Consider the following 23565-nt stretch of genomic DNA (forward strand, 5'->3'; position numbering starts at 1 on the left):
CTTAGTATAGCTTTAGTTCCCAGATTGTGCCAGCCCCCTGCACGCCTTGTTTGTTAATTTTTCTCTATCTCTCTTTCATAGAGTTTTTCATACTCTTTAACGACAGGCAGCAAGGCAAGTTTGATCTGATATTAAATAGTCATGTTGACCTCGTGCAGTAAGTTTTTGCAAGCAAGTTTTTGAACTGCATAATCTTTAGGCAAATGTGTTTAGAAGACAAAAATAGGTTAAATGCCCAGGTTGTGGGTATCTGGATGCAACACCATTATCTTGGTAAGACTCGTCAAGTAATGTGCAACTTAAACAGCTGCACCTAAATAAGGTGTAGTTTGAAAACTTGCCACACACTGTTCCAATAAAATGTTGTCTTGATGTGTAGTCAACAATATATTTGTTCACAGCATGGTGACAGGGAGGATCTTGCAGATACGGTGTTCTGTGGTAGCTCTGTCATCCAAAATAATCTGCAAGATGGAGATAACATACAGTACTAACCTACTGAGTTGCCATAAAGATTGCTGAGATAATTATGCTGAGTGCTATTAATTCTGACATCCTGTATACACGTTAAGTTCATAGCTGTGAGAATAGATGGATTCACACATTTCTATCATGGACATTAAAGAGGAGTGATTATTTGTAGTCTTGGGGCTTTCCAGCTGGGACACGATGGTGGCTTCTGATTTGTATGTGATTGTTCTGGCAGACATCTATCTTACTCTATAGTTGGGAATACTTTTTGTAGAAAGCAGGGGGGTTTTTAAGGGGATTTAAAGGTATATAATGCAGCTTCCATTTTAAGATGCATTGCTTTTCTTTGTTTAGAGAGAAGCAAACCATGAGTGTTGGCTTGCAAGTAACAAGAAGTCAACCTTTGTTCTCCAATGTGGCAACAGCAAAACTGAAAAATAAATGAAGCAAGCAAAAAGAAAAGGGGAAGAAACCTCTTGCAGGCAGAGACTTGTGTTTCTATTTTTATATGGGGTACTTTTTATAAATAATAAATGGCAATAAGTGAGCTAGTAGGAAGGCTGTAAATCCTGGAACACGTAGAGATGGGACTGGTATAAGTTCCATGTTGGCAATTTCTAGGATTTCTGCCAGATTCTAAACAAGACAGTTTGTCTGAAAGAAGCAGAAAAGCTCCCATTTTGTGATTATGGGTCAGCATAATTGCATAGAAGCGACTTGCATTTACTTTTTCTTTCTGCTTATATATTCTCATGTCCCATTTAAGGACAAAATCCTGTGATTTCACCTCGGCCAACCTCCCAGCTTCGTTTTACTATTTACCCTGTTGAACTTATGGAGAGGAACTTGAAAGCTTGTACGCTACTTTGTTCCAAGTTGGTTGGCCTGATTAAGGTATTGTGCTACTATGGATTATAGAATCTTTCTTGTGGGCCGATATAGCGTCCCTAAACTTTTGTGTTCACAGGGTTGCTTAGAAAATGCACGTGAAGTGCTTCACATATTCTAACATGCAGTGGTAATATAATGATTACTAATTATTAGTAGTAATACTGTAATTATTACCTTATTATATTATATATGCACATAATATGCTGATGCCGATTACAAAAAACGAGTTGTTAGTAATATTTCGTACACAACTATGGCTTAATTGAAGAAAGGCTTTACATGTAGCTATCTAACAAAGCAAAAGGGGCGGGGCATTTAAAAAGAACCTCACGTGCCTTTGTGTCTGCGGAAAGCGTCGCACAAAATACCGGAAGTCCTGGCTTTGACTGAAGGTAGAAGGAGATGACAGCTTCTCTCCGCTCCTTACGCGCTTCCCTCACCCGCATCCCTTTCTTTGAGTAAAGCTGCTCGCAATAATTTACGGCCAAAGACTACGTTTCCCATCAGCCCCTGGGGAATGAGGGTGGGAACGGGAAGAGGCTGGCGCGTACTCCTCTCCCCACCAATCAGGAAGCGGCTGGCTGTGCGCGCGCGGCCGGGCCGGCTGGGGTCGCTGCGGAGCAGCCCGGGAGACGTTCCGTTCAAAGCGCCTGAGAGGAGGGGCGCTTCCTGTTTAGCCAGAGGCAGGAGCGGCTATGGCGGCGTCGGCGGCGAAAGGAGCAGGAGCGGCGCCCCCGCTCGCGGCAGCGGGCCCGGATCCCGGAGCGCCAGGGCGGAAGGGAGCCTGCAGAAGGCCGGCCAACATCCTGGCCCAGCTCCGGCAGGCGCAGCTGAGTGGCCGGGGCCTGTCGCGGGGGCCGCAGGTACCGCGGGGCTGAGGCGGGCTTTGTGGGAAGGCCGAGGCTGAGGCGACGCCGACACGCCACCTCCCTCAGAAGAGGCTCCGCTCGGCTCTCGGGAGACGGGGCGCTGGCGGCGGGAGGGACGAGGCGGGGAGCGAGGCCGCGGCCGAGCCACGTCCCATTCTAGCCTTGCCTTTTGCACCTCGCTCTGGGGTGGGAAGTGGGGGGCGGTTTTCGCCCCTGTCCCTCCCTCGCGTGTGATGCCGCCCCTTTGTCTCTCCCCACCCCCATACCCGCATCCAGGAGGCGGCCCTTCTGGGTACCCGTTGAGGCGAGCTCGGGCAATTTTATCCCATCTCCCCCACCCTCGGAAATATGGGAGTCTGCCGCTCGTCTTTCTGGGCTCCCTGGGAATCCTGGAGTTGCTGCTGCGAGGCCTGCTTGGCTTCCTGATCTTCAACTCTCAACGGCTTTTCCGTTAATAAGGCCATTGCCTCTTTGGCATTTGGTGAAATCCGGCACCTTTCCCCCAGTAGCATGCAGTCTTCGATGGAAAGGTGTCGTCTTGCCTTGCTCGCCAAAGTGTTTTGCGCGCGCACGGGCGTCTTGCACAGCCCCATGGCAAGGTATGACTCCCAAGCAGGAGTCAGTTGGCAGAATGTAAGAGCACCGTGTCAACTCAGCACTCGCTGAGTCAACGTGTGGCAATTTTGCTGTGTTCCGAGAGGCAGTCTTAAAAGTGTGATCTTTATGTAGCAGACACAAAGTCTGGCAGTTGAATTTATCACCTACTTTCCTCCATAACAGCTGCCACGTTTAGGAGCATTAGGAAATAATAGTGTCCAAGGACACATATCAAATACGTTTTATTTATTTAGTAGAACTTAAGCATTGCAGGGGGAAAACGACATATGATGTTAATACCATAAAAACCTGAAGTACCAACATTGCAAATCTACAATGTTGATTATCGATACTGAGCTGTGAAACCCTAATTAAATCATAATTACCTGAATAAGTAAGACTAAAATTGGGCATCAGGCAAAGGTGATGTTGGCCTCTGAAATGGAAGAATGGGAGATGCTCAAAGGAATGGATATTTATACCCATTTTTTTCCTTTGAGAGAGATAATTTTTTCTAATCTTTTTCATTTATTTGAAGATTACAGTCCACAAAATACCCAACTTCAATAAAGGTCTATATTTTTGCTTTTATAAGTCTGTTGTTGATGATGATGTTCTCCCTCTTTTCTTTTTCCCCTGTATCCCTTTATTTCTTTTAACTGAAATCAGTGGCGTAGTGTGGGTTGTCAGCACCTGGGGCAAGGCAAGTAATTTGCGCCCCCTAACCCGTGGATTTGCGCCCCCTAACCCTACCCCCCAGATGGTGCGGCCGGCCCCCCCTGCACCCCCCACGCTACGCCACTGACTGAAATCACCTGCATAAAACATACAGTGGTGCCTCGCAAGACGAAATTAATTCGTTCCGCAAGTTTTTTCATCTTGCGAGTTTTTCGTCTTGCGAAGCATGGTTTCCCATAGGAATGCATTGAAAATCAATCAATGTGTTCCTATGGAAACCGCCTTCAGACCAGGTCCGGGGACAGTCTGTCCCCCGACCTCTTCTGAAGGCTGGGGGGGGGGGACGAGGGCTTTTCTTCCCACCCCCAGCATTTTAAAAAACCCCGGGACACCAGAGGACTTCTCCGCTGTCCCGGGGTTTTTTAAAATGCTGGCGGGCGGCAGCGCTTCCCTGCTATCCCGAACCGCTTTTAAAATGCTGGCGGTGGGGAGCAAAGCCTTTCGGCCCCCGCCGGCCTTCCTGGACCTCTTCTGAAGGCCGGAGGAGGGGGAAAGGCTTTGCTCCCCACCGCCAGCATTTAAAAGAGGTCCCCGGAGATTTCCCTATGGGCTTTCTTCTTGCGAAGCAAGCCCATAGGGAAATTCGTCTTGCGAAGCAACTCGCAAACAGAAAACCCTTTCGTCTTGCGGGTTTTTCGTCTTGCGAGGCATTCGTCTTGCGGGGCACCACTGTATGTATTAAATTTTGAAAATGAAAGGATTCAATAAATCATGTCCTCAAAATACATTCATTTCAGCTTTGGCAGTGGTTTTGATCAAACATAATTTACTGTCATCAAAGCATAATAATTTTAGTAGCATCTAAAACAACTACATCAAATACAAACAATTGCTATTTTAAAAAAGTAACTGGATAAGAATTACATGCACATTATTAAAACCTAAATTTTACAGGGATGTGTTTGACTCATATTGGAGCGTACTAAAATTATCAATGTTAAAAATAGCATTTGCTGTGAACACAGCTTGCTTAACCAATACATAAAGGTGGATTAATTAAGTCAGGCCAATCAAGGGTTTTTTTTTATAATGGGAGACATAATGGTATCGGTTCAAGATAGGGAATGGGAAATAGTGATCTACCATTCTGGTATGCAAGTCTGTCCTGTCTCTGAAAGGTGTTACATAAATAGAAAGATGCCTTATATTCCCATTTCTGTAAGTTTAGTTGGATTGCATTGGTATAAGGAAAATCAGCCATATGGACTATTGCAGTGTCCTGGAACCAGCCAAAATGAAAATATTTGACACAAATATATGTGAAGTTTTTTGAAGAAATATTCTTTTGTATGTGATACCTCACAATATAAGTTAATGTTGCAATCCAGCACTGAGCTGGGTACACCGAAGCCTGCTGTTTTCAGTGATTTAAAGGAGTTTTAACACTGTTGGATTATGATCAAAATGCACAATGTAAATGTTAAAAATTATATTCCTTCCTTTGAGGCAAGTTTCTAGCTGCCTAAAGTGATTCTTTTCTAACTTGAAAATAGAATTTACTTACCAGGATAACCTAACTTGCTCAGTTCTTTTTTTGTCCTTCAGTGAAATTTGTTGTGCCTATCCTACTTACCTGAGTCATTTCCTTTAGTCATTTCCCCTAAATACTAGAAGAGTTCTGGTTTGATGACTAGTGGAAAAGGTGACATTGATCTTGTAAACTCCTAGTTGGGTTTCTTTGATGAGTTTTGAACCTTTAAATCTGTGCTGTTTTGCTTGTATATATTTCATGCTTGATCAGCATTCCTTTCTCTTTTGGCACAATAAACTAAATTATATGGAAATTTACATCCAGAATTTTTAAAAACTCTTCTCTGAAAATGGTGGAGCCAGAAGCTTTGTTAAGTGTGAATGCTGAATTTAAAATACTGTTTTGTTCTGCTCACAGGGACTTCTTAAAATAGAAGTCCCTGTGAGTTGGAGGGCGGGGAAGCTGCAATGGCCCAAAGTTACCTATCTCTACTGCAACACTTTAGCATGGAGTTGCTAGTCAAAACTTTTTGTGTAGAAGGTTCTTGTCACTGCTTTGTTGCAAGATTGGGAATGAAAAGAGAATTTGAAGCATTGATTCTTTTCCACGGTAATGGAATCTGCATTTCAATAGCATTTTCATGGGGAGGTGAGAATTCATCACTGTCATGCACATTGCATTTTCTGCATGGGCATCATCACTACTGCACATTACAATCACACACATCTTTTCTGGTGCAAGTGTTCACAGTACAGAAACTGTGGTTTTCCAGCTCAGGTATGCATAACTAAAGATACTTGTAAATCTAGTTTGTTTTTCTTATAGTGAAAGTTATATCTGTGAAGAAAAATCATAATGTGAGGAGTCCTTCTATCTTAAAAGAGCTGTGGTGTTAATCCTATCTAGAACCTGACAAAACTGATGGCACACATAAGCTGCTCACTTGGCCAACATCTAAATGATGTCTGTCTGTTTGCACAATGGGATTTCTCATTTCTCTTCTCTCCCCCTAAAATCTGCTGAATGGTCCCTGAATTCCCCCAGAGCAGATTTGGGGGTTGTGTTTTGGGGGCCCATGGGGAGGAAATGAAGCGAAAGCCCCATTGTGTAAGCAGGCACCTACTTCCGCTAAATTAGATCTCACATCTTGACAAGCAACCCTACTTAGAAAATTTATTTTAACCCTTCAGTGGTTATTGAAAATCTAGAGTATTTTTAGTGTGATAAGGCTTCCTAATTTTGATAAAATAAGGTAAGGAAGATGACGATAAACACACTTGTGAAGAACTAGAGTAAGTTATATTTTGGATATTGAAAGTGCAGGATAATTTACAAAATATTAGTTTATGAGTCTAAAGATAATACAGAATGAAACGACAGTATCCCATCAGTGCAAGGATTGATCCTTGCACGGCTGGACTTTCCTGATACACACTCTCCAAATCTGCTCTGTAAGGTTGAGGAAACCCTCTGGAATTGGTTTAGGGCAGGGGTCTGCAACCTTTAAGACAAAAAGAGCCACTTGGACCCGTTTCCAAAAAAACAACAACAACTGGGAGCCGCAAAAACATTGCAACATTTAAAACAAATATAACATTGTATATATTGTTTCTTGCCTTAATGCTGTATATACAGGATCGTGCAGTCAGCTGTCAATCTCAAGAAAAAAGGACAAATAGCTAATTAAAATATTTAATTTACAACCAGGTAACCAGGTTAATGGGACTTTTGCTCCTGAACCTCAGTGCTCAGTGTCTGCACATCAGGGCTGTAAGACGTCACCTTCATTTTCACACAGGCTTGCAAGCTGTCATCTGTGAGGCGTGATCGGTGTTTGTTTTTAATATAGTTCATGTTGGAGAAGACCTGCTCACATACATATGTGGAACCGAAGATCGACAGGACTCCATCGAGTCCAACCCCCTGCCAAGCAGGAAACACCATCAGAGCACTCCTGAGATATGGTTGTCAAGCCTCTGCTTAAAGACCTCCAAAGAAGGAGACTCCACCACACTCCTTGGCAGCAATTCACCAAACTTTCACCAAACTTTCCCCTGCTTAAGTTTAAAAAGGGGCTTCAAGCAACTAAAAAGGGGCTTCAGGCAACTAACTCCACGTGGAATTCCACGCGACCGCGACTTGCTATGCCCAATAATCAATGCCACAAAATGCCACAGAAAATTAACCAGGGCCCCAGTAAACCATAAATCATAATCAGTGCCTGATGCAAATAATAATTAATAATGAGGGCCCAATGTCATCCTCGTCATTATAAAAATAATCCCTCTCTTCGCGCCGCCCAGCCTCCCAAGAAAAAACCCCCACCTCAAACAGTCACAAAGCACAAATTCCACGCGACCGCAACTTGCTATGCCCAATAATCAATGCCCCAAAATGCCATAGAAAATTAATCAGGGCCCCAGTGTACCATAAATCATAATCAGTGTCTGATGTAAATAATAATTAATAATGAGGCATTCGTCATTATAAAAATACCTTTTTATTATTCATTTGTTTGACCCCTCAGAATTACTCCTCCTCATAGAAATAAAATTAACAAGTTACCTTTTTTTGAGTGTGTGTTCTTCACTCCCCTTCAAAACAGTGACCAGTGTATACGGCCCCTTTCAATGCAGCCTGCTTTCCCCAAGGAAAGAACAATTCACCAAACTTCCCCCTGCTTAAGTTTAAAAAGGGGCTTCAGGCAACTAACTCCTCCGCCTCCTCGCCTCGCCTCCTCCCCTCGCCTCCACTCCTCGCCTCCTCCCCTCGCCTCCACCCCTCGCCTCCTCCCCTCCCCTCCTCCCCTCCCCTCCTCCCCTCCCCTCCTCCCCTCCCCTCGCCTCCACTCCTCGCCTCCTCCCCTCGCCTCCTCCCCTCGCCTCCTCCCCTCGCCGCCTCCACTCCTCGCCTCCACTCCTCGCCTCCGCCCCTCGCCTCCTCCCCTCCCCTTGCCTCCACTCCTCGCCTCCTCCCCTCCCCTCGCCTCGCCCCTCGCCTCCTCCCCTCGCCTCCACTCCTCGCCTCCTCCCCTCCCCTCGCCTCCTCCCCTCGCCTCCTCCCCTCCCCTCGCCTCCACTCCTCGCCCCCTCCCCTCGCCCCCTCCCCTCGCCTCCGCCCCTCGCCTCCTCCCCTCGCCTCCGCTCCTCGCCTCCTCCCCTCGCCTCCACTCCTCGCCTCCTCCCCTCGCCTCCTCCCCTCCCCTCGCCTCCACTCCTCGCCTCCTCCCCTCGCCTCCTCCCCTCCCCTCGCCTCCACCCCTCGCCTCCGCCCCTCGCCTCCTCCCCTCGCCTCCGCTCCTCGCCTCCGCCCCTCGCCTCCACTCCTCGCCTCCTCCCCTCGCCTCCTCCCCTCGCCTCCTCCCCTCCCCTCGCCTCCACTCCTCGCCTCCTCCCCTCCCCTCGCCTCCACTCCTCGCCTCCTCCCCTCGCCTCCTCCCCTCCCCTCGCCTCCACCCCTCGCCTCCGCCCCTCGCCTCCGCCCCTCGCCTCCTCCCCTCGCCTCCGCTCCTCGCCTCCGCCCCTCGCCTCCTCCCCTCGCCTCCTCCCCTCGCCTCCTCCCCTCCCCTCGCCTCCACTCCTCGCCTCCTCCCCTCCCCTCGCCTCCACTCCTCGCCTCCTCCCCTCGCCTCCTCCCCTCCCCTCGCCTCCGCCCCTCGCCTCCGCCCCTCGCCTCCTCCCCTCGCCTCCGCCCCTCGCCTCCGCCCCTCGCCTCCACTCCTCGCCTCCTCCCCTCGCCTCCTCCCCTCGCCTCCTCCCCTCCCCTCGCCTCCACTCCTCGCCTCCTCCCCTCGCCTCCGCCCCTCGCTTCCTCCCCTCGCCTCCGCCCCTCGCCTCCGCCCCTCGCCTCCACTCCTCGCCTCCTCCCCTCGCCTCCTCCCCTCGCCTCCTCCCCTCCCCTCGCCTCCACTCCTCGCCTCCTCCCCTCGCCTCCGCCCCTCGCTTCCTCCCCTCGCCTCCTCCCCTCGCCTCCTCCCCTCGCCTCCGCTCCTCGCCTCCTCCCATCGCCTCCTCCCCGGAGCCGCAGCAAAGGCTTTAAAGAGCCACATGCGGCTCTGGAGCCGCAGGTTGCCGACCCCCGGTTTAGGGGGAAAGGAGGGGGGACCTTCTGTTGCACAAGCAGAAATTATTGCACAGATAGAATGTTCATATAGCACTATGTGGGATACAACCCTTTATTTACAGTACTATCAACATCTGTGAATTTATAATTTCTCTGTGCCAATGACAATTTAAAAAAACAACCCATTCTTTTCATTTTTATAAAGAAGATAATAATCTACGAAAGAAAAATATAGGTGGAAGATATAGCAGGGAAAGCAATCTAATTTTCTTTTTGTATTAGTATTTTTATTAGCAACAAACTAGTCAGCAGTTGCACATTGTTAACATACCTCACCATTATCACTACTCTGGCTGATAACTTTGCTTATTTCCTTTGCGATACTCGTATGTGAGAGCTGTGGGTATTATTAATATCGTATAGTTATAACAGAAAGCAGGGAATCTCTTGATCTACAGATTTGATATAGGTGGCCTTAAAAAAGATCACATTCAGAGCCTAGTTGTCAGTTTTAATACTATGGAAAATATTGCTGGTGGATTATTATTTTTTTAAAAAAATGTTTTGGAAATTCAGCACTAAACATTGGCCTACTAGAGAATGGTAAGAATTTTTAGGACTGTTCTTGAATGGGAAAAGCTTTAAGCAAAAGAAATGATGGGGTGGCTTGGTTTTTACCACTGTTTACATTAGCTGACAATGTTAACCAGCTGACAAATGAGGAAAAGCTTAACTCACAATGATATCTGAAAACAATATTTCCCATTTTCCTTAGGGTAACCTTCAAAGGGAGCCTGGGAGATTATAAATCTGTCCTCCACCCCACCTCCAGCTGTAGTGGCAATGTCTGCTTCAGTTGACCAAGGTCAAACATTTTTAATGCTGATTTCAAAAATCATGTTTTAGCAGCTGTACATTGGCTTGACATGTTCATCAAGCTATCCACCACAAACTCAAGTCCTCTTTCCTATTCAGTTACCACCACCACCAATTCAGACTCCTTATGTGAAATTTAGAGAGAAAAGTGCCCCAGTTTGCATCAGTTTACTTTACATAGTGTTAAATTTGCCATTTTACTGCTCATTCACCCAGTTTAGATAGATCCTTTCAAAGCTCTTCCTCATTTTTGTTTTAACTATCCAGATCATTTTGGTACCATCAACTCTAATTTATGAACAAGTTAAAAAGCACAGGTCCCAATATCAGTCGTTGGGGAATTTGCAGAAATCTGCTTTGGCAAGTGTTAGGACAATTGGAACACACACCTATAAGTTTTTCTTATAAGTAAGATGCAGTGAACATATGTGGATTTAATACATTTAAAAAGTACAATTTTCAGTGAGTAAACCATACTAGTCCTGTTATGAGTATCAGAGTATTTGACTAAACATCACTGGCCCCATTCTTCAAAATGTTACAGTCTGCTTGGCACTAAAGATCTGTTGTAATTAAGGTCACACAGTGTTGCCTGTATCAGAATACAGAACCCTCTTTGTATCCAGATTTTCACGTGAATGACAACTGAATTTCCAAATCTCACTTACAATGAAAGAACTTATATTCTTGTAGAAGCATTGTTAACACCATTACCTGATATTTAGAATGCTTGCTGGAGAGATGGGGACAGTGTTTAATTTCTAAAGAAACATCCAGGGACTCAGACTTATACCATGAGTTTTATGGGCCCTTCTCAACAGAGTGGTGAGGAAGGGTGAGGAAACTTGCTTAGTGGAAAGGAAAGGACATACTGTGTGAGCTCAGGGACACTTTTAATGTATTCTAGTGGGTCAGTAGAATTAACTGTTGGCTTCCAAGTTTGAAGGCAATTTGTTGCCTCTTCTATATCAAGAAAAAGAAGTTTCTGCATGATTGGGGATGCCTGAACAGACCTAGTGTAATAGTGAATATCAGATACAGTGAGCTCACAATTTGGGTATAGTGACCAGTTTCCAAGACACAAGGTAGCATGATGTATGCTCTGGGGCAGTATAAAATATATCTGAGAAATGTGTCAGTCTCATCTTTATCTTGTATTGTAGCTCACAGAAGCTTTGTTAAAGGAAAGAGATAAACAAGCAAAGTGGAATGGAATTCCCTTGCTCTTACAGAAGCTGTATGAGAACAGTCATCCCAACAGTGATTTATCCCAGTGCCAAGGCATCTTAAAGGTAATGTTTCTTACTGGCAGACTGATGCATGGAGCAGAATCCATTCTCAGTTTCCTCTGATATTTTAAGTCAATTCATAAGCTATGTGTTAGTCACAGATTCTCTCAGTGGCCCCTCAAATGCATGTGCTCAGCTGTTTCCATCTTGTGCATAATTATATGGACTGCTATCAGAGCCCTCATTTGTTGTCTTCCTCCACTCCCAGCTAAACCTCCTCAAAGCTTTAAGCTTTCTTCGTACAGAAGATTCTCCAACCCTTTGGTTATTTTTTCCAGAAGAGTAAAAAGGAATTGAGTATTGGTTCAAGTTCTGCTCATATAAAGTGAATTTCAACAAATGTGTTTTGCATATTTACTTAGAAATCATTTCTTTTCCCAATCTTGCATGTTTGGCATTTCAGACTACATTGATAGAATAATTATGTTTGTTCTGTTTTCTGATATCACATTTAGCTGCTGATGCAATGAATTAATCTGTATTTGTATATTTTTTTGATGAAATCAGCTATCTGGTGCTGCAAATTGATGTTTTGAAAATCTCATAAGTACCCTCAGTAACCTTCTGCAACTACTTTGAATAATATGCTTTGATATGAAGTATCTCTCAGTACTTGCAACTTTAACTTTTGTTCCCTGCCAGGAGATTTCTCCCCTCCTTTCAATGGAAGCTATGGCATTTGTCACAGAAGAGAGAAAGTCTGCTCAAGAATCCACTTTTCCAAATACATACACATTTGACTTATTTGGAGGAGTTGATGTAAGTGGTTTCTACCTTTTTTAAAAAAATGCTGTAGCATATTGTCAAATACAGTAACTAACACATTGAGTGAGGCATTGGTAGTAGGAATAATTAAATACTAATACTCTTGTTCAATACAATAGTACAGCCATAGGAAGGTTTGATTACCCAAGAAAGCCAAATTTAAAATGTAACGAAGGGATTCTTCATTACAATAGGAATATTGTGTTTTTGGAGACTAAAGTAACTTGGCCTTTTGGCTTAGAAAATGAAGGCTTAAGAGAAAACACAATTTCACTCTACAAGTTGAATAAACACTCACAGGGTGCAACTTTAACCAAGGTTAAAGTTATGTGATCTTGGTGTGTTTCTTCCATTCTTTTGGATTAGGGGGGTGTAAAGCAGCATGGATTTGCATCACTTTATTGGATGCTAGGAAGGAATCTCCCTCAATCAGATTGAGTATCACAAGGAACGGGAATGTTTTCTCTCTAGCAGGAATGACTGACTAGCAGTCCATGGGGTACTTGTAGCATCAAGAGAGGTAGGGATGGAGGGCACCAATACAAAAAATCAGAAGAAACTTCTAGAGTGCAGAATCTTGGCCCTCTGGGTTTTTTCAGACTACAACTCCATAGTGTTAGAAACTGAGATATGAAAGCTAAATGGCACATTGAAGCTAGGTTATGGGTGCAACAATGGAATGTCTAGGTGTGTTTTTTTTATAACAAGAATTCCGAAGCTGAAAATGAATGAACTGCAGCTAAAATATTATGTTCATTTTTTACATGGTCTTCTAGTCCTTCACCTGCTCCCCCCATATATTCTTAAGAGGGTCTCTTCTCCGGTCTTCAGAGAGTAGCTGGAAGTGGGGGGGCAGAAAAATGTCTCCCTTTCCTTCTACTCTGCAGTTTTAATCTGAAATCTTAGGTGCAGTACTGCACCCAGGGCTCAGAAATTGCTCACTCTAGTGAAATTCCCTATCACAAAATGTGCCTAGAACAGTGGGAGTTTTGAACACTGCAACTCCAACAATCCTTGATCATGCTTATAATCTGGAGGGCCACAGGTTCTGCACCCCTGCTGTAAGTGGCACTAGAAGTGTGTGACTTACTTCACCCAGTATATTTTGAAGTAAGACTCTTCATCAGAGGCACTGCGTATTTTTTGTGTTGCAAGGTAAAGGCGTTCTATATTAGGCGTCTCATAACCTGACTGGCCAACTGTCCTTCAGCATTTCAAAACGTTTATGGGGCACCCATAATTTCAGTGCTAAGAAAGTTGAGGGTTGTCATGGCTCAGAAGTGATATTCAATCTTCTTGAGAGTCATAGGATCCTGACGTATATAATTAATACCTAGCCTCTTGAATCCAGTATATTAAGTACAAAGTGTCTAGTTTCCTTTTGCATATTTCATAACCAAATCTTTAATCTTAATAAAGCTTCCATTTAGTGGGAGGCTGGCTCTGGCAATGGAACCCCTTGTCAATACATGAGTGGCCATAATGAATGGGTCTGCGATAGAGCTAACTAAAAGTTGTCTATAAATTAAACACAAGGTCATAGTTAAAAGCTTGGAGAGCAACATGTCTGTATCTTAAAGATAAATTTAGAAAAGCACGTTCTTTTATTACTACAGAATCTTAATAGCTAGCTTGAACTAATATTTCACACTAAAATATGGAGCTGCCTACTACATCAAAATCTTTTAAATCCTCTTCAATGGGAAGTTACAAAAACCGTTTGTCTGTATAAGCTACAATTTCACAACTAATATGCGCAAAGACTGAGTAGTGATGCCGGTTGATATAACGTCTCGATCAGATAAGCTACAGGCAGCGCAGATTTTGCTTTTAAGTAGCCTATAGCTTTTAAAAGTTGCAATGTATTCAACTTCTATACAGCCTTCACAAGGAGAGGCCACAGGCGTATATTATAGAGTCCTGTCCTCCTTAGTGATAGAGGGGTGGTTCGTGGTCCAGTCCTGTATGTTGTGCAATACAATTGCATCCTGTGCCACTACTGAAAGAATAGACTGGATGCCAGCCCTGATTCTTGCTCTGGGATAGCACCAGGTATTGGTGCTACTGTGTCAACTGATAGGGAGGACAGGGTGGCTTCCATAAGGTGCAGGAATGTGCAATGGCCATTTTCAAGGGCAGGAGGTGCCCCATAGTCCTATAGATAGCTTTGCTACAATTGTCTGGAATGTTTTCTGGGTGACGTTGTTTCCTTTTACAATAGTTGCTTCTGTGTTTTTTAACCCCTTATCAGTCTTATCCCAAGTCTTTCTTTGAAATGGAAAAGAAGGGTAATATAAAAGGGTGTGTGGGGTGAATAAAAGTATCCATTCTTTTTAATTCACTTGACTTATATTTATGTAAGTATATGTGTATCTTTAAAATATTAATACATGGCAGGGGGAAAGCTTGCCCTGCAAATGTAAAGATCAGTAGACTATCCATGTCCTCTGCAAATTGCATTGCCTCAGAAGGGGAGAAATGTTGTGGGAACTTTGCACCAACTTTGCAGCATGCACGAACGTACTTCTCATTCACATTAAAACTATAGTTTCTTTTAAAATGTCATTGCATTGCTCTTGAAATATGACTATTGTTTTGAAGAGAAGCATAGTAAAGTGGGACACTGGATGTTTTGTGCAGTACAATAGAGCAGAATTGTCGTTTTTTAAAGTAGTTTGCTTTAAATTTCAATATAGCCCCAAAATTAGGTGCTTTTTTTATTAAAATGCATCTATATAAAGTTATTATGTATCTAATTTTCACAGCTTCTAGTAGAAATACTTATGAGGCCAACTCTTATTACACAAAAGAAGAAGCAGAAAAGTAAGTCAATAATATACTTCCTTCACAAAACCTTGTTTTGTTTCCTTCTCTTCTTGTGTCCTGATAGAATAATTGGTCACTAAACCAAGTACTGGTAGAAATACTTGTTTGCTAACATTGTGTGTGTGTTTTAATGATGTATGAAAATGAAGTTTTATCACACGGTTTCTTAACTTTTATGGTTGCAGAGGTGATAAATGCTGGTAAACCATGTTTGTTTATAGGATTAAATACTGCACAATAAACAAAGTATATAGGCAGTGAACATAGCACATCCATAAAACATCATTAGACTACTTAATAACATCTGGATAGGTAAAGGTAAAGGTACCCCTGCCCGTACGGGCCAGTCTTGACAGACTCTGGGGTTGTGCGCCCATCTCACTTAAGAGGCCAGGGGCCAGCGCTGTCCGGAGACACTTCCGGGTCACGTGGCCAGCGTGACAAAGCTGCATCTGGCGAGCCAGAGCCGCACACGGAAACGCCGTTTACCTTCCCGCTGGTAAGCGGTCCCTATTTATCTACTTGCACCCGGAGGTGCTTTCAAACTGCTAGGTTGGCAGGCGCTGGGACCGAGCAGCGGGAGCGCACCCCGCCGCAGGGATTCCAACCGCCGACCTTTCGATCGGCAAGTCCTAGGTGCTGAGGCTTTAACCCACAGCGCCACCTGCGTCCCCTGCAACATCTGGATAGTGATGCACAATAACCAGTGTGTTAGAAGACCCGCTCCCCAAACCATGGAGGCAAGCCCAAGTCTTGTTGGGTAGCAGTAGCCAAATGACCAGAATTAAACACCAACCACTGTCATCACTCCTGTGAGTCCACCAGTTTTGGCTAGGAAAAATCACAGAGCTTTACAGAACATCACCTAAGATTTGAGAAACAAAATACTAAGAACCAGATTTTCTGTTCCAACAATACATAAGCCTCCAGGAGGTTATTCAGTAGCAGTTTGTCTGAGCAGTTTGTCCATGGATTTAGTTCTAGAAATCTTACTCAGAAGAACGCACAGGAAATAGGTGAAGTAGATTTCTTAAAAATTAAATTAAAAATAGCTTTTTTAAAAAAATAGACTCCAGTATCCCAGTGAAAGTATAAGAAAAAACCATTGTTAAGACTACAGTTGTGAATTACAAGACAGGATACAAAGCAACAAAAGCTAGCTTTCTTAGGCTAATACAAACAATATCAGTAAATGGACCAGCGCTGCTTACTTATAATAATAGGTACAGAGTTTCACAATCCAGACAAGCTAAATGCCCTTTCATTTAGAAGCAAGGCTAGAATCACGTGGCATATATATAGGCTCAAGGTAATAAAAGGAAGTCAGAGTCTCACGGTTTCTTGTTTCATGTGGTGTTCAGAACAGGAATATCACATGATACCTGTAGTATTTCTGTCAGCCATATAAACTTGATGTGAACGGATTGCCTACCTGCCCTAATAATAGTCGTCATTCCTCTGTGTGTTCAGCTTCGATCAGATCTCATTTTTATTGGATTTTAGCAGCTGAGATACTTGCTGGATTTTTTCATTTGGGCTGTTAAATAGTGTGGTGACATATGTCTTTGTTTGTGGTTGATTGTTCAGGAAGCATTAATCAGTTTTTTCTATTGCAGTAAGCGATGACCTCATCAAAGATTGTTTAAGCATATTGTACAACACTTGCATATGTGTAAGTTATATTTTCTGTTCTGTCAATAATTTTTGTTTTGTGATACAGCTAGGTTTAGGGGATTCTTGGTCTGACAGAGAAAAACATTCAAAGCATTAAATTAATGTTGCATGCTGCAATATTCTTGATGCTAAAATTTCTATTGCATTTCACAAATTGCAGTGTAGCAAACCTGCTTGCATTTTGTCTAAACATCTTTTAAATAAGGACTCATTGCTATTTATTGCTGAAGTGTTTTAAGCCTTAATGCAGTGGCTTGCTGTGGGAATCTTGGTCAGCATTCCCTGTTTAAGACTGTTTTCAGTTATGTATGCTTTTTAAATTTTATTCTGTAACTGTATGAGTCATTTTATGTTAGTGGTAGTATTTGGACTGGTTTTTTTTATTAAAAAAAATAGAAACTTTTTATCAAGGTAAAATTAGTGTTGAAAACTAGAGTTGAGTTCATGACATTAAATGTTGCATGAAAACAAACCAATAATTCCTGTCATGCACATTACATTTGTATGCATTGGCAAGACTATTGGATACTTTACTTAGCTGGTATGCACTTTTATACTCACGTCATTTGAGCAGCCTAGCTTTCCCTGTTGGGAATTTATTGTTCTTCTACCTAAAGGCAAAGAAAGCTGGAAAGGTTCAGAATCCTATGTGGAAGGAAGGCACTTTTCTCCATTCCTTTTTTAATTTCCACTTTGCTGCCTCCTGGGAGAGCTCTGTTTTTCTATATTATTTTAAATTTATATGTGATGTTTGCCTCAGCAGTGTTAGCTTTTGCTCATGTGTATATGTGGTTTCTCATTATTGTAGACTGAAGGAGTCACTAAACGATTGGCAGAAAGAAATGATTTTGTATTGTTCTTGTTTACATTGATGACAAATAAAAAGACATTCCTGCAAACAGCCACCCTTATAGAAGACATCCTGGGAGTAAAAAAGGTTTGTTGATAATGTAGCCTGTACCATCATGTTCTCATTTAATCTTGAAAACTCTTTAACAGCTTGTAAGTAGAAGTCCCTTCTCAGTTCAGTAACTAGGAAAAAAAATATTGTATCCTAAATGGAAAAAGCCATATTACTTGCTCCCAGCCTGTCTTTCCTTTGTAATGTTTAAGAGTATCTTGGCAGCACCTCTCCTAACTGTAAAATGAAATTTTGGGAAGGCATCATGTAATAGCAAGGCTGGGTACTTTTTATTGAGCCTGCTGAAGTGAGTCCCCATTATACATCTCTGCATGCACTGCTTTGATTACCCCATTCACGCCTTAGCTTTCTGGTCTCAAATAAAGTAATGTTGTGGGTAGCAATATACCCACTTCTGGATACCGGAATTTACAAAGAAAATGGTGAAGCAAGTGTGTCCAGAGAATAGTGACTAGGGTGGTGTACAGGGTCTGGAGGGACAGTTGGAAAATGGGTAGGTTTGGTGTGGATAAGAAAAGGTTAAGGGGAGACATGTCTGCTGCCTTCAGATACCTGAAGGGGTATTGCATGCATTGTTTTTTGTTGTTTGAGAGCTAAGAGCTGTTGGACAGTGGAATGGACTGTCTTGGGTGGTGGTGGGCTTGCCTTCATTGGAAATATTTAAGCAGAAGCTGGGCAACCAGTTGTTGGGGATGCTGTATTTAAGTTCTGCATTGCAGATCCTTCTTTGATTAGGAAGTTGGATTCGGTGATCTCCAAGGTCTCTTCTGATTCTGAAATTCTGTGATTCAATTTTTTTATCATGAGCTTGGAAATGCATTTATTTAGCACTTAAGTTTTATCAGCAGATTTAATTAGATCTCCCTTTTCCCAGTTAAAATAATGGCCGAGGCTTTCAAGAGAGAAAGGGGGGAGTTTTTAAAGATGAGACATTATTTCCTGACCCTCATTATGTTTGCTATTTAAACCGTATTTGGGTTTGCACAGAGACAAATATAGCATAAAGGTAAATGCTATTATTTATTTGTAGTACACAAGCTAAAAACTTTGGATGTAACGTTTCATGAAACTTGTACACTTTCAGGAATCTGAGGAGTTTACTTATGTTCTCTAACTTGTGAGGTTAGTTGTCAGTTGCTATCAATACTTTTCAGCATTGTGCCATTTTTAAAAAATGCTTAGCAAAGAGCAATTTACCAGTTATAATTTTAAAATATGTTCCCAAAGGTATAATTCATTCAAATTAAAATGAGATACAAGAAATAGAAGGAAAACCAAGAAGCAGGGGACTGCAGCCAGTCTCATTTTATACCCTGCACTCTCATAAATGGTGCACAGATGTCCTTGAGACTCTCAGTTTCATTATAAGATAACTCTGCAAAATGTTTAAGCTAGAAGCATATTGCAAAACTGTTCTTTTTAATATTCAGGATTATTATTTTAGCTGCTAGTGCTAAAAGAATTAAATTCTTTTAATTTTCTAGAAGTCCAGAAAGTGGGGAGGTAGCTTCATACCCCCATCTAATTAAAGAAAAATAATAAATTATTCCTGCAATAAATAATTTCCAGCCAATCGGCATGGAACAATATGCAGTTTTGTGGTGAAGTACAGTATAATTTGTGGACTGTTTATTAATGTTAATAATATATCAGAAGTAAGTGCTAAGAGGGTCTGCCTTTGCTGCTGTGCAGCATGATCTCTCAAGGTTGTTGTATGGCCCAACTAATACATTACTTAGATAGAATAGGAGCCCCTGGAAAGCTGTTCTCCTATGATAGGCTTCCATGTTGCCTAGGTAAAGTATTCTGTTCCCGCCCCAACTTGTCAAGGTTGATAGCAGCAGCCCCACATGATCAGAACTTCTGTACTTTGCTGGGGTGACTCCTTTGTACAGACATATACAAAACATTAGATCCATTTTAAGTACTTGCTATACAGAATCTAATGAGCCACATAGCAAGTAATATAAAAAGTAAAATGATTACAGTAAGCCCACAACTTGCATGCAATTTACTTGTGCCCATTCAGTTTTACATGCTTGGCAGAAAAATATTTCTTTTCAATAGAAAGGGGGTGGGTGTCTGGGAAATCCCAGCTGCCATTGAGCTCAATGTGTTTTGACTAGATGTGATTTTGGCTGTAGGCATGATCCCTGTAACATAGCCCCACATAAATTGCAGACTTACTGTAGTTATGTTAATGTTCTTCAGAGTGGTAAATTAAGAGATTCCTATCTCTATATAATGCCCTATCTAGGAGTTTGCCAAAAAGTGTTAAGTGAGGTGAGGACAGAGGTGCACACCAGCTCCTTTTCAGACCTTCAGCTGAGTGCATCTTAGGTTCCTGACTGCAAATGCACTTTGAATTGAATATTAATGCAGTTAGACTCCTCCTTGTAAATGGGAACCCTGGTTTCCCTATCAGTATTCTAAGCACATTCAGCTGAATATGTTCAGGATTCCCCTTTGTCTTAGGGACAAAATGAAGTGCAGGTTAGCATGTTTAGGGACATTGAGATCAGTGCTGCCTTTCTCCACTTCTAGCTAGTGGTTTCAGATGGAGATCAGAATAGGCTTTTAATCTGCAAGAATCTTGGAAATAATATCTTTGCTTAAAAATTTTTAAAAACCATCTATGGGTCACTAGCAGTCAGCATATCGCTTGTCATGTTTTAGGAAATGATTCAGTTGGAGGATATTCCAAACCTCTCCAGTCTAGTCTCTAGCTTTGACCAACAGCAGCTTGCAAACTTCTGCAGGATCCTTGCAGTTACAATTTCAGAACTGGACACAGGCAGTGATGACAAACATACACTTCTTGCAAAAAATGCTCAGCAGAAAAAGAACATGGGTCCTTCTCGGGCGGAAATTAATCAAGGTAAAGCATCCTGTTTCTGAAATTAATATGTACTCAAATTGATATGTACTCTGTTAAAGTATTTTAAGATGGAAGTAAACTTGATTTCATTTGGATTTCTAATAATAGTTGTTCCATCAATTTAACATTTGTTAATCCTATTTGCCTCTTGTCATAGCTGCACTCCTCAATATACCAGGCTTCATTGAACGACTGTGTAAACTAGCAACCAGAAAAGTTTCAGAAACAACAGGAACTTCAAGTTTCCTTCAAGAATTGGAGGAGTGGTACACCTGGCTAGATAATGCACTTGTACTTGATGCATTAATGCGTGTGGCAGGTGAAGAGACAGAGCAAAGCAGCACAGGTACCTGCTTTTAAATTTACTAGAACAGCCATTTAATAATCTGGTAGCTTTATCACCTGTAGATCTGTGTGTGGCCTTGTCTTGCACTGTACTCTTGCTTTGACATTTTCGTACTGGAATGGAAGCATGTGTGCAGCAGTCCCTAAAGACTGAAAAGACTTGGGCAAATACCTAAGAATGGTGTATTCAGTTTCTGCTACATTGGAGAAACTTAACATCTTCTCATTTCCTACATTTTTGTTGCATTGATAACTATTATATAACTACCTCCTTGCCCTTTTTTTTTTTTTTTGTCTTTTAGAATCTTCAGATGAGAGTGGATTTGCCTCTACTTCACCAAGGAATCAACTTCCACAGACCATGAAGATTATGCATGAGATTATGTATAAACTGGAAGTTTTGTATGTCCTCTGTGTGCTTTTAATGGGCAGGCAAAGGAATCAGGTGAGATTCTGCATCAGAAGTGTATAGTGAATTGCAAGCAGTGGCTCTGAAAATTCAAATGGGGGTCCAGCTATTTAAAATCCTACAATCTTTTCAAACTCTAGACCACTAATAATCTCTCTTGTAGGAAGTGGATGCTTGTTGATTCATGTATCTTGCACAGTGATCAGCTATAAGGTTTATGGTTGGTGATCTAGTAAGAATTTAATTTGTATATGCCTTTATGTACTTTTCCATTTGGCAAGTACTTTGCATTAAGATAGGCAGCAGTTAAGGCACCCTGCTTTATGCAAATACTTTGAAATGAGGCTTTTGGCTAAGGAAGTCCATGCCATGTTTTATGCCAGTCTATTTTGGGATCAACAAACTCACACTAAAAAATTTCACTTTAAATTTTGAAATTTGGTGCATTATTGAAAACAAGTAGATTAAAATGAAGGGTGCAGCCACTGCAGAAGCACTCTTGAAACAACATTTTCTTCATTCCTATTCATTCCTGTGGGGTGTGCAGAATAGAAATCTGTAATGGATATTGCTGGATATTGAAATATATATTTTTCAGAGTTAATTTTGTGTGTGTGTGTAGATTATGATTTTTATATTTATATATATATAATGGGCTATATTTTGTGGGGAGGTGGGGGAGCTTTAAAGAATAAACTGGCACAGTTTATGGAAGATCTTAAAACAATATACCTGTAGTGAATATACCTGATCATTCTTCTTGCCTAGGTTCACAAGATGATTGCAGAATTCAGATTGATCCCTGGCCTTAATAATTTGTTTGATAAATTGATCTGGCGGAAGCATTCAGCATCAGCCCTTGTTCTGCATGGGCATAATCAAAACTGTGACTGTAGCCCGGTGAGTATTAGGTTTAAGCTGCTGCATAGAGTATGTTCTTTTGAAATGGCCCTTAAGAACTCATATGTAATAGCTGCTAATAATGTTGATAGCTAGCCTCTTCAGTTGTTTTTCATACTAGTATTTTTTTCTGATTGCAATGGTAACAGCATCACTCTCTAAAATGGCTTAAATATTTTTTAAAGCCTGGAAGTCGTGAGTTGATGTTTCTACCAGTCTGCTAGGAAGGATATTCTGTAATGTTTCTTATAAAATAAATTCTCAACTTCTTTCTTCTGTAGGATATTACATTGAAGATTCAGTTTTTGAGGCTACTTCAGAGTTTTAGTGATCACCATGAGTGAGTATAGAATATGTTTGCCATAAACTTTGTGGTGGCACTTCATGTATTGCTGAATTGATGGAACCTCATATTTGAAGTAACTCGGATAATTTAGAACCTCCTTAAAAGTAACATACAAAGAATATGTAATAGTTTTGATCATGTTTTGCTGTTACACTTCCAAGAAGTGAGTGAAAAGATATTGGGAGGTATTTGTAAAGCACATTTTGGGAGAGACTATTCAGTGGCTGCCAGCATGCAAGGGACCAAAAAATGGAATACAGCTGTTTAGACTAGTTTTGTCAGAGGACACTTTCAAAGGCACTATGCGCATGAATTTTGAGATCCTAAACAGATTGCCCCAAATCTAAACTTATATTTAGGGCATTCTTTATCAAAAAGTTCAGGGGGAAAGGAACTGGAATTGTGAAACTTGGCCTTCTGCTATTTTAGGAGTTCCTTTTTCACAATTTCCTTTAATATGACAGTATTCAGCTAAATAATTACGCAAGCAGAATGATTCCTGCTTGTGCAACACACACACCATCCCCAAATCTGTTCTAAAGTGTTGGGGGGAAACCCCAGAACCGGGGGAGATGGGGGAAGGGGAAACATTATGTTGCACAAGTGGAACTCATTCTGCTTGTGCAAGGAACTACCTAATGCTACTTTGAATGCAACCTGTAATTTATTCTGTGGGTTCATTCTATGGATTCTCAGGGCTCAAACCCAAATTGTGAGATTATTTGTCCAATATAGAGTTAAGTTTCTGTAAAACTGAATAGAACCTTGATACCACAGAAGAACCAGCATAGTTGTGTGCATTTTTGCAAAGGGAATATAGATGATGCATTAAAGAATCAATGTTTGTAATCACTCCTTCTGTCCTGATTTTTATAATAGGAACAAGTATCTGCTTCTAAACAGCCAAGAGCTTAATGAACTGAGTGCAATATCCCTCAAAGCCAACATCCCTGAAGTAGAGGCAGTTGTCAACACAGACAGGTAGAGAGAAGTGCATGTATGTTTGTATCATTTGTTCTTTCTGAAAGTATGGCAAATATCCTATTTTACCAGGCCTGTCTCTTGAACCCTTGCAATAAGTTGGGTTATCTCTAACTTTGTTAGTATGTTGAACTTGCAAAAACGTGAATCACTCACACAATGCAATGGCATCTTTCTGAAGTGTATATTGGACATCTGGGTGGGGCCACATATGCCCTTTAGGGATTGCTTGCAGTCCTTTACAATCTGCTTCTA

At 41.9% G+C, this 23565-nt stretch overlaps 1 protein-coding gene across 1 annotated transcript in view; it reads left to right on the forward strand.

Annotated features, from left to right (window-relative positions):
- The first annotated feature begins 1964 nt into the window (after window positions 1-1964).
- TRPC4AP (transient receptor potential cation channel subfamily C member 4 associated protein) overlaps window positions 1965-23565 on the forward strand; it is a 30321-nt gene continuing 8720 nt past the window's right edge. The window contains exons 1-12 of the mRNA XM_083746404.1: window positions 1965-2225; window positions 11139-11267; window positions 11907-12023; window positions 14795-14852; window positions 16472-16527; window positions 17338-17466; window positions 20128-20329; window positions 20487-20675; window positions 20977-21119; window positions 21852-21983; window positions 22265-22323; window positions 23209-23310. Coding sequence (XP_083602530.1) covers window positions 2058-2225; window positions 11139-11267; window positions 11907-12023; window positions 14795-14852; window positions 16472-16527; window positions 17338-17466; window positions 20128-20329; window positions 20487-20675; window positions 20977-21119; window positions 21852-21983; window positions 22265-22323; window positions 23209-23310 — 1484 coding nt within the window. The 5' untranslated portion in view covers window positions 1965-2057. The remainder of the gene's footprint in view (window positions 2226-11138; window positions 11268-11906; window positions 12024-14794; window positions 14853-16471; window positions 16528-17337; window positions 17467-20127; window positions 20330-20486; window positions 20676-20976; window positions 21120-21851; window positions 21984-22264; window positions 22324-23208; window positions 23311-23565) is intronic.

This window comes from Podarcis gaigeae (genome assembly GCF_964106915.1).
Source record: "Podarcis gaigeae genome assembly, chromosome: 6".
Taxonomy (NCBI): domain Eukaryota; kingdom Metazoa; phylum Chordata; class Lepidosauria; order Squamata; family Lacertidae; genus Podarcis; species Podarcis gaigeae.